This window comes from Etheostoma spectabile, chromosome 9 (genome assembly GCF_008692095.1).
Source record: "Etheostoma spectabile isolate EspeVRDwgs_2016 chromosome 9, UIUC_Espe_1.0, whole genome shotgun sequence".
Taxonomy (NCBI): Eukaryota; Metazoa; Chordata; class Actinopteri; order Perciformes; family Percidae; genus Etheostoma; species Etheostoma spectabile.
In genome coordinates this window covers 27,788,302-27,798,593 of record NC_045741.1, presented here as the reverse complement: position 1 = coordinate 27,798,593, position 10,292 = coordinate 27,788,302, and the positions used below count along the sequence as shown (strand labels likewise).

Here is a 10,292-nt window from a genome sequence, read left to right as displayed (position 1 = left end):
AGCAAAAAAAATCTCTCTCAAAATACTGTACTTTTTTAAACTCTCAAATGTATAATTTTTGCTATTAGTTTGAAAAACAATCCTCTCAAAAAAAAAATCTCAAACCTCAAAACCTAAGTCTTTGAAGAGAGCTCCAGACCCGGTAGCAACGGCACATCCCCCGGCCATGACCAGAGCTTGCTTTGCTAATGTTGTGCCCACATTTTGCATCCCTGCCAAAAATTGCACACGCTTGGGCAGCATCAGTAATTTCTGCTGAATAATGCATCTCTTAACCCTCGCTGCAGCCAAGAATGGCATCCAGGTAGCAAGGAAATGATAATAAAACACAATATTTATAAACAGAGTTTGTTATGATTAAATCAAGGAGAGTAGATTTTATTTCTGCTTTGGGATTTATTCTTGTTGGTTCATTAATAAGTTGCACTAAATTTAGGTCATTACACAAGTCTTTAAAACAATCAGAGTTCCCAGAAAGCCAGTCCCAATTCATATCCCCCATAAGGATAAATTCAGAGTCATTAATTTCATGTAATATTTGGGATATAGATCGGAAAGCATCCTTTGAGGCAGATGGCACATAATTCATATCTCCACCAAATATTAAATGATGTGTGTTTAAATCAGGCAACAAGGTCATTATTTTCTTGAAAAAGTCAGCAGCCTCCCAGTTGGGGGCATAAATGCATACTAAGACCACGGGGGTGTGAAAAAAACTACCTGATACTATAATATAACGCCCTTGAGGATCTGAAATTATTTCTGAGGGAGTGAATAATACATTTTCATGAATTATTATTGCCGTTCCCCTGGGTCTTCTGCTAAAGTTTGAATGGTACACCTGTCCTACCCATGCCTTTCTAAGCAAAATATGGTCTTGAACACGGAGTTGTGTATTCTTTTCAGATGTGAAAATATCAATGTTCTTTTCACTGGTCCAGTCATACCTCTAACATTCCAGTTAGTAAAACATACTGCAGACCCTCCTGCCATATTTCTACTTTCTGTGTCACTCACTGCCTAAAAGTCGTCTCTCAAACTATATGGGTGGTAGAGTAAGCAGTTAGGCATTGTAAGAAGCTATGAGATTGACAAAGATTGAATAACAATAAAAAAATTTGAAAAATTAAAAATACAATAAAAACAAATTCTAAAAAAACATAACCTGGCAACCCATCCCTGTTATAAAACAAATGAAAAACCCTATGTTCATCCTCTGAACTATGACAAACCGCAGCTTTAATGTGGTTAGACTTCCAGAAGTCTTTTTTGTGCTATCGCCATACTGTATATTAGGCTATTCCCAAACATACAAATACAAACAAGGCATATACATGCACACATTCAATGTGACGACTCAGATTGCTTAGTGAACAGCCAGCATTACACAACAACTAGGCTAATTAAATCTGACATGGGGCCATATCCAACAGGCCATATAGAAGAGAACTTATAACTCTAAAACAATAGCCTAAATGCATTAAAAAAGCAAATGTAAGAAAAGAAAACGCATACTAGCTATAGTCCACAACAGGTAGTCCATCAATCCTTCAAAGATATTGTAATTTCACCTGCAGTGAGTGTCCTGGCTGTGTGAAGACATTATGACCACAGTACAGGATAATCCTCTGAAATAGTAGCCTGGGCTTCTACCGCGTAGGAACACAGGGATCGTAAAACTCCTGGGCCCGTGAGTTCATGATTTCGCCACGTATTACGCCACGTTGGAAAGATGTGCACTATATAACACATTAATATATATAACGTTTTAGCTCACAGAGATTTGTCTACAATACGTTTACCACATCATGTGAAGTTTTGGCCTCTTTAACATGAAAATCCAACATTATAACATTTTAGATTTGACAGAAAACACGGAAAAGCGTAATATGTGACCAGGGCCTCAAGTTAACATTTTTGACGACCAACCACTGTGGCAGGTGGATTTTTGCCTCATAAGGGTGAAAAACAGAGATCACATGAATGTTCCGAAACAGCAGTCGCATCTTGCACTGCTTTTATGGATGTCAGTCCCTTGACCGCAGCGGTCTCCACCGGAAGCGCAGTCTTTGGTAGTTACAATTTATCGTGTGTAGGGGGCTTTTTGATGACAGTGGTCCTTAATTACTTCTAATTTTAAGTTTTTAGTCTTGATTACAAAAGGATTTGACTTTGCTTTCTCTGAACCATACACACGACAATTACTGTAGTACATTTGTTTTGTATTGCTTAGACACTCACAAACCTTGCTGTCTTCAATGATCCACTTTGTATTAAAACATCTTCTTTTACTTTTCTTTGACTCATGATCATCTTTTTGTTGGTTGTTCATTTCAGCTGGCCTCTTTACCCCAGTTACCCCAGCCACATTTTTAGCTTTAGCTAAAGCCCCAAAAAATCTGATTTCTTTGAAGTGTAAAAGAACAACAGTTGCAAAAAAAGTGATAAATCACACAATTGTCATTGGCTAACTGCCAATGTGTAGATTGACAGTGTTACCTGCCAATTGCTAAATCCACCTGCATTTGGCGGGTGGTCAGGTGTTGATTTTAGGCCCTGTATGTGATATTTGAAACATCACCAAACATAAAACACTACTCCATAGTTTGAAGACGGTACAGAAGCATGTGCAATTTGAACAAAGTGTGCGGAAACATTACTGGTTTGGTCCTTTAAGGTAGAGCTGTACAGAGAGGGGATGAATATGATGCGTGAGGTTAATGTTCTGTGGCGTGGTGTAGCAGGGTGGAGGCTGTGTGTGTGTGTGTGTGTGTGTGTGTGTGACATGGTGGAACAGCGGGGTGTTTGACCAGATGACCCTCTGCAGGTCTATCCTGCCTCCCCATCCATCTGCTCGGCCTGCTGTCTACAGAAGGGACAGAAGCTGTCTCCCACTATGCCAACTGTACCCACAATTCATCTAACATAACCAGCTCCAGGTGTGGTGAAAACTTCCTTCATCAAACGCAGCAATAAAGGGCACCCAGGCAGTGGATTAACACTTTGGCGTACAAGTTGTTAGTACCTTGTATTTGTCTTGGACGTTTGCCCCATTAAGAGCATTTAGAGCTCTTGAACTCCCCCATTTGCATTCAAAATGGCATAATGCTTTCCAGTGTTTGAAGGATAGGGGTTCTGGGAGGTCTCGGACCCTTTATTTGATACTTAGGACTTTGAAAACCTAATTTTTGTTGAATCTCAAAATAATGGAAAACACAGTTTACAGTTTTTAAGCGGCTGTTATAGATATTTTATAATAACGTTTTTTATTAAGAAACAGGTTGCACATCTAAAAATTCTTCTGTACAGGTAAGTTGAAAAATAACTTGGAAATAAAGGAACAATAGAATTGGTGATCCCATAGAATCACCAATATTTAAACTTTCACCTGGGGGTGTTTGAAATACTCTTGATGAATGTCCGGAGAGACCAAAACATTTATTTTTTTTAACGCTGGTGACAGCAAGAGCAGAGTGTTGGATAGGTTCCTTTGTTTCCAAGATATTAGCAATGTCTCAAATGACAATGTGAGAACAATGTAACCATGTGAAAAGGGTGTCTTGCTTTGAATTATCCAATGGAGGAGTGGCAATGGAGGAAATATTTGTTTTCTGAAGATTATTTTTGGAGGCTTTTTTTCTTTAGTTGATAGTATAGACCAGGGGTCTTCAACAGGGGGTCCGCGACCCCTAGGGGGTCCGCGGAGTACTGCATGGGGGTTGCGAAAGTTTTGGTTGATTAGACTTTTTTATATTCCCCCCCCCCCCCCCCCCGCAATTTTTCCACTAATTGAAATGTCTTTAAATACACATTAACATAAATTCAACACACTGTAGTAAACAGATAAATGGAGGCAGAAGATGTCTTTCAGTCATCAATGCATGAATATATGAACCTGTGTATTATTTGAGTATCTTAGTATTGAATGCACAATAACAAGGTACATTTACACATGGCACTATAGGACCAGTTTGATATAACACAATTTTATAATATATATATTATATATATATATATTATATATATATATATATATAGGGGGTCCCCGCTCCATCTCGCCATCAGTTTGGGGGTCCTTGGCCTGGAAAACGTTGAAGACCCCTGGTATAGACAGATAAAAAAAAGGGGACGAGGGGGACAGAGGGGACGACACACAGCAAAGGGATGCAGGTTGGTGTTAAACCTGGGCTGCTGCAAAAGGACTCACACTCTTACATGGGGCACACACTCTACCTGTGTAGGAAAAGTTTACCTTACATGCTCCAGTTGGGTCACAATTACCCATGTGTATAGTTCTATGGACACTAACATTTTTCTTGATGTGATCTCAACATGAATGATATAATAATGTCCAAGATTGCAACAATGTTTAGGTATGTTTACATTGTAGAAATTAAAAGTGATGATCAGACCTGGATATCCCTCCTTATATACTTTGGGAGGTAATGAACATTGTGGGTCTGGCTGAAGCTGCTGCTGACTGTTGCTACTTATGTGGGATAGCTTCAAATTTCAACAAACTATCTATTTTGTTGGCGTCATTTCAGATTGTACACTGTCCAAGCAAGGTAGCATTGACTATTTCCATCATAAATACACTTATCAGATCAGCATTGGTTCATATTCACCAAATCAAATCTTATAAGCAAGGGCTATGTCCATGTTTATTCATAAAAGCCTCACTCAATTATACATGCGTGACCGATGTCAATAAAGGTCACTACATCAAGACTTATTATTGTTATATACAAATACAAATGAAGAATAAAACATTACTTCTCAAATATAAAGTGCAGAGCGATTGTACAGCATACAGTGTATAAATATATATGTATATATATATACAGTACAGGCCAATGAAAGGTCATGAAAATAAAGGAAACGCATTGAATGAGAAGGTGTGTCCAACCTTTTGTCCTGTACTTTATATGAATAACACTTTAGGTCACGTTGTAGTTGTCAGAGACGACTGAGCCTCACCTCTGTATTCTGGTGTTGCAGAGGTCGATGGGGATGAGCTATCTCAGCACTGATCGATTGCAAATGAGAGCTGTTCAGACTGAGGCGCCAGCTGTCCAAAGAATGAGAGAGAGAGAAAACAAAATCAATCAATGAATGAATGCTTGAATCTCTCAACCCCCATCAGGGATAGCTCCTGTGTCTGGGATTAACCAGTTTTGGTTAAGATTTAAAGGTATTTAATTGTATGCAGAGAGCCAATTCTAACACCACTGAGACGGACAAGATGTAGGTTGTTGCTGTGTCTAAGCTTGCCTGCATGTGACTTTGTGACTGTGCGTGACTGTGTGGCTGTGTGTGACTGTGTGACTGTGTGTGACTGTGTGATTGTGTGACTGTGTGATTGTGTGTGACTGTGTGTGACTGTGTGACTGTGTGAGTGTGTGTGAGTGTGTGTGACTGTGTGAGTGTGTGTGAGTGTGTGTGGACTGGGAGGGGTGCGTGTGTGGGGATGTGGAGAGTGGGTGCGACTGTGTGTGACGGTGTGACGTGTGTGTGACGTGGACTTTGTGTGGACTGGTGTTGCTTGTGGTGTGTGTGACTGTGTGAGTGTGTGTGACTGTGTGTGACTGTGTGAGTGTGTGTGAGTGTGTGTGACTGTGTGTGAGTGTGTGTGACTGTGTGTGACTGTGTGTGACTGTGTGACTGTGTGTGACTGTGCCTTCTGGCCACAAGGCTTCATCTGATGTCTGTTATCCTGTTTGTAAGGGTTCACCACCAGCAAAACCTGACACCCACATGATTAGACCCAACTCAACATAGATTGCTACATGTATTACCCCATTATTATCATATCATTACAACATTAATATAACTATATTACCATTACCCAGATATCGAATATAGTTCGTCCCACATGAGTGTGTGTGTTCTTTTAAGAACTGTAGGAGCTTTGCACCCTGGGATTTAGTCAGCAATTTGAATGTGAACAGGAAGCCTCATGGTTTGCGTTATCATCTCTCCATACTATTCGCTTCAATCTTCAACGTTACATGCCTTTGGTAGCCTTCTAGGTATATGAAATAGAGGTTGACATACTGTAATATTCTGACATCTATGTTAATTATTGTCAGAAATTTTAACGTGCAATATGCATATTTTAAGTTATTACATCTCATATCACCTTATTACCCCAGTATTACATTACTGTGATGTATTACCCAGTTATTACTTTGGTAATCACAAGTTATTACTTATATATCACCTCTTTATTATCACACTGTTACCCCACTATTGCCATCTTATTGTAGTGGTGGAATGTTAAGTGCTACCCACTTCCCTCAGCTGTCTCATTCAGAGACCAGTGTCTCAAACGGGGCTCGTTGTCTGTCAAGAGGTCTGAGATCTACCGTGTCAGCAGAGCAATTACGTAATGCATAGCAGACTATGGTGCAGGTAAACTTTATTCTTGTAATGGCCTATTGTACTATCACTTTGTTTTTCTCAAAATACCACGACTCCTCCAAATCTCAGAGAACACAGATGAGATATAATCAAAGGGGTAGAACGGGCCCATTGCCAGACCCTTCTCCACAGCGCTGCAAAGTCTGGCTAGTCCACACAGCATTCTGTGATGTAAGAAAAATGGCTGTTTTTCTTAAAAACCTATCACAATCGTCTCGTACGGTGCTAAGCGCTGAATGAGCAGCTGTGCCTCTGCAAAATAGCCTTGGGGAAGGAACTTGTTTTGGTGGAGCCTGTGTACCTTTAAAAGGTTGCTTTAGTCCTGCAACAGAAAACTCAGATTGGACAGATAGTCTAGCTAGACATCTGGCAGGAAATCTCCCCTTTCATGTCTTCAGCCATCCTATAAAATCAAGGCATTAATTGTTCAAAAAAATATCTTTAAAAAGTCATCATGCCTCAAGTCAAGTCTTGAATCATTCACTGACAAGTCGGGTCATTAAAGCTGTTTATTTTTTTGTCAAGTCAAGTCGCAAGTCATCAAAACAGTAGTTCATATCCACAACGTTTCATTTGCAGGACTGTTTATGTGCCGCTTAAAATTCCTGAAGATGTCTTCCTTTTCAGCCGGATGTCTGTTACCTTCCTCTTTCTTTGTGTTGTCGTTCTAACTCTGGTGGAATTCTGAGGACTATTGTTAATCCTCAGATATCTGCAGGGTAAATCCAGACAGCTAGCTATACTCTCCGTCCACACAGAGTTTTATGTTGCACGACTAAATCAACTTTTGAACGTACACGTATTCCACCAAAACAAGTTCCTTCCCGAGGCTATTTTGCAGAGGCGCCTGGGCTCCGTGAGGCTCTTAGCACCTCACAAGACAATTGTGATTGGTTTAAAGAAATGCCAATAGACCAGAGCAGAATTTTCTCCTATCCCAGAATGCTGTGCAGACTAGCCTGACCCTCCTTTGCAGCGCTGTGGAGGAAGGTCTGGCAAAGCAAGACTATGAAAATGGGGGCTTGAGTCTACTCAAGTCCCAGTATCAGCACACCTCCAGTTGGCAGGGCGAACTTTGACACGTTTGAATTAACATGTTTAGCCTACTGTGCCAAACAAATTAGACTGTAATAATATCCTCTTTGTGTGCAGGTGTGTAACTGAGACTGCAGAGGAGTGACCTCTGCACTGAGCTGGCTATTCATGGTTATGTAAGTGTAGCAGGTGCCCTTTGGTCACTCACAGCAGAGTTACAGCAGAGCTGGAAATGGTCAGATGGAACGGGAGGATCCGTACCACTGAAGATCCTCTGTGTCAGCGCTGGGCCGACTGCATGTATCGCTCTATAGACTACATAGGCTTGGGGGAAGGTTTATTTGCATCTTATAAGAGTCTACTCATAAATCAGTTCCCCCCTGTTTTCTGTTAGTGGGAAATCACATAATAGATCAGGGTCTTGCTTGTCACATCTAGACCTTTTGGTTTCTGTTGACAGTGAAATACATTGGGCTATTGGTTTATTAATAAAGCTGACTTTACTTAATTCTTGTCATTTTTTATATTGAAATATTTTGTTTTTGTTCACCACATTTGAACGGTTAGATATAACCTAGCAGTCACAGCCTTAATAAAAATGCTCTTTCAATTGTACCTTCCATTCTTTAACATTCTCTCCACCCCAAATACTTTATACTGAGAAACATGCAATCATTCAATGCTGTGCAATGCTAAATCAATATCATTCTACAAAGGAACATCCAATGAGTATTGCATTTGTTTTGATTTAACTTAATATTTTACTTTTTAAACTTCTATTTCAACCATTATTATTAATGCCCATTGCCATATTAGAGTGAAATAAAATAAAAGTTGATTTCACAACTAATAAACTATTTTCCCATTGAGGATTTACTTTTACTCAATCAACATTTTCCACCACGGCTAGTTTTGTCTAAGGGGAGCATAAAGTAACAGGCCGAAGGGGTCAGGGTAAGTTTGTTATATTATATTTTTTATAGGTTTTTTATTCACACAAAGCAATTTACAAAACAAACAGGGAAAGCATTGTATACAACTGTTAATACAATCACAATGATGAATGATGACAAAGTGTCACATATAGACAATGCTGATTGTGAATTTCTAGTGGAAAGCTATGCTAAAACAATAGGAGAAGTAAAGCTCTAAACAGTGATAGAGCACTAAAAGACAAAGCAAGAGTTATTAAATTAAACGAGCAAGGATTTAGACTTATTAGAATACAGTTTTTTCTTGCTGTTCATTTTTTTATTTCCATACATTGTAGTGACTTAACCCTCATGTTGTCTTTCATTAATTTTGGGGTGTCTTATTCAATTGTATAGCATCTGGAGAGAGAAATTGAAGTGGTTTCGCAATAGTATTGAGTAAAAGTTGACATATTCCAGTCTGTGATTAGACATCAACACCCATTCCTTTAATTTTAGTCTAAATAATTCCTACTTTCTGCTTTTCTAACTCAAACATTAGATAAAATTTCCAATAAATGAGGTTTATTGACCATAAATTAAAAAATAACTGTAAAAAAATAACTGTAAAAACTAAAGTTAATAAGTTAGTGTTATGTAGTGTTTTCAACACTCTTGTGGATGTTGAAAAAAGGGGGAAAAAAGTTGAAAACATCGATTGAAAAGCGTCAACAAAAGTGTTGATTTTCAATTTTGACAGGAAGACAACACAAGGGTTAAAATGTTTGACAAAGTAACACATAAAAGTTGGCTATTGGCGCCCTTTTTACCCTTTCTGCCCTGCGGTGAGACTGTCAGGCACTTGTGTCCTATCCATTGACCGTAGCCTATGTATAAATATACAGTCTATGGTTCTATCATATCAGACTGTCTGACGCCAGCAATACTCTTAACCATGGATAATAATCTAGCCTCACACAGGCATTTACTGATGAAGCTTGTTCTGTGTGGCGCACAGATTTCAGCCCCTATCAGGAATTACTCGGGACCCAAATGGATGGTTTATCTTTTAACCCCACCCCCTCCGGTGCGGATCCTTTCTACAGTCTGTTCCTGCGTGTTGAAAACAAATCCAGGCAGCATGTCGACTGAAAGGGAGTATGAGGTCATAGTGATCGGGGCCGGGGTGCAGGGCTCCTTCACGGCCTATCAGCTGGCACAGAGGAACAAGAAGACTCTTCTGCTGGAGCAGGTGTGTCCCACGCACAACTTTGTTTGTTAGTTCAGTGAACTGCTCAGAGACAGTCGTGGAATGTAACCATGTACATTTGCTCCAGTAAGGGAGACCGGGGATAGTGTATAAACGTGAAAAATGTGATACAAACTAATTACATGTGTCTGCTTATATGTGGTATAGCTGTTATCTCTGCAACACCAGACACCAGGAGCAAAATGTTGGACTCTACCCCTTAGTCCGGGTTAGTTGTACCATCCCCTGGGGTGAAATGTTACATCATAAAATTAAGATATGACAAAAAAAATTGAAACTCTATTCAACATATAAATGAATGTTTAACATTGTGTGTGTGTGTGTGTGTGTATGTGTGTGTGTGTGTGTGTGTGAGATTGAGATTGAGATTGAGACAGGCAGGACCTCATTCAGTAAAATTTTAAGGAAAAAACATAAATAGAACCAAGCGCTAACAACCTGCGTGAAAGATATCCATATAGACCCACATGAACATGATTTAGTTTTGTTGAGTTTAAGTACAAAGCTGGCATTGCTATCCCAAAATTAAATTAAATTTGATTGATTTAAGAAATTGGACAACTTATAACTGACCCACGTCTCCCCCTACTATACTTAAGTATAGTAGGGGGAGACGTGGGTCAAATGGCCAAATGTTGAGGTACTTGTACTTT

The 10,292-nt window shown here is 39.4% G+C and overlaps 1 protein-coding gene across 4 annotated transcripts in view; it reads left to right on the top strand.

The window, feature by feature from the left end:
- Window positions 1–9,474: 9,474 nt before the first annotated feature.
- The window catches only part of LOC116695626 (peroxisomal sarcosine oxidase), a 115,457-nt gene continuing 114,639 nt past the window's right edge, over window positions 9,475–10,292 (top strand). For all 4 annotated transcript variants that reach the window (XR_004333504.1, XR_004333505.1, XM_032526033.1 and 1 more), the window contains exon 1: window positions 9,475–9,621. Coding sequence is in view for 2 of the 4 variants with exons in the window: in XM_032526033.1 (XP_032381924.1) it covers window positions 9,511–9,621 (111 nt within the window). In the remaining 2 variants the exon portion in view is untranslated. The remainder of the gene's footprint in view (window positions 9,622–10,292) is intronic.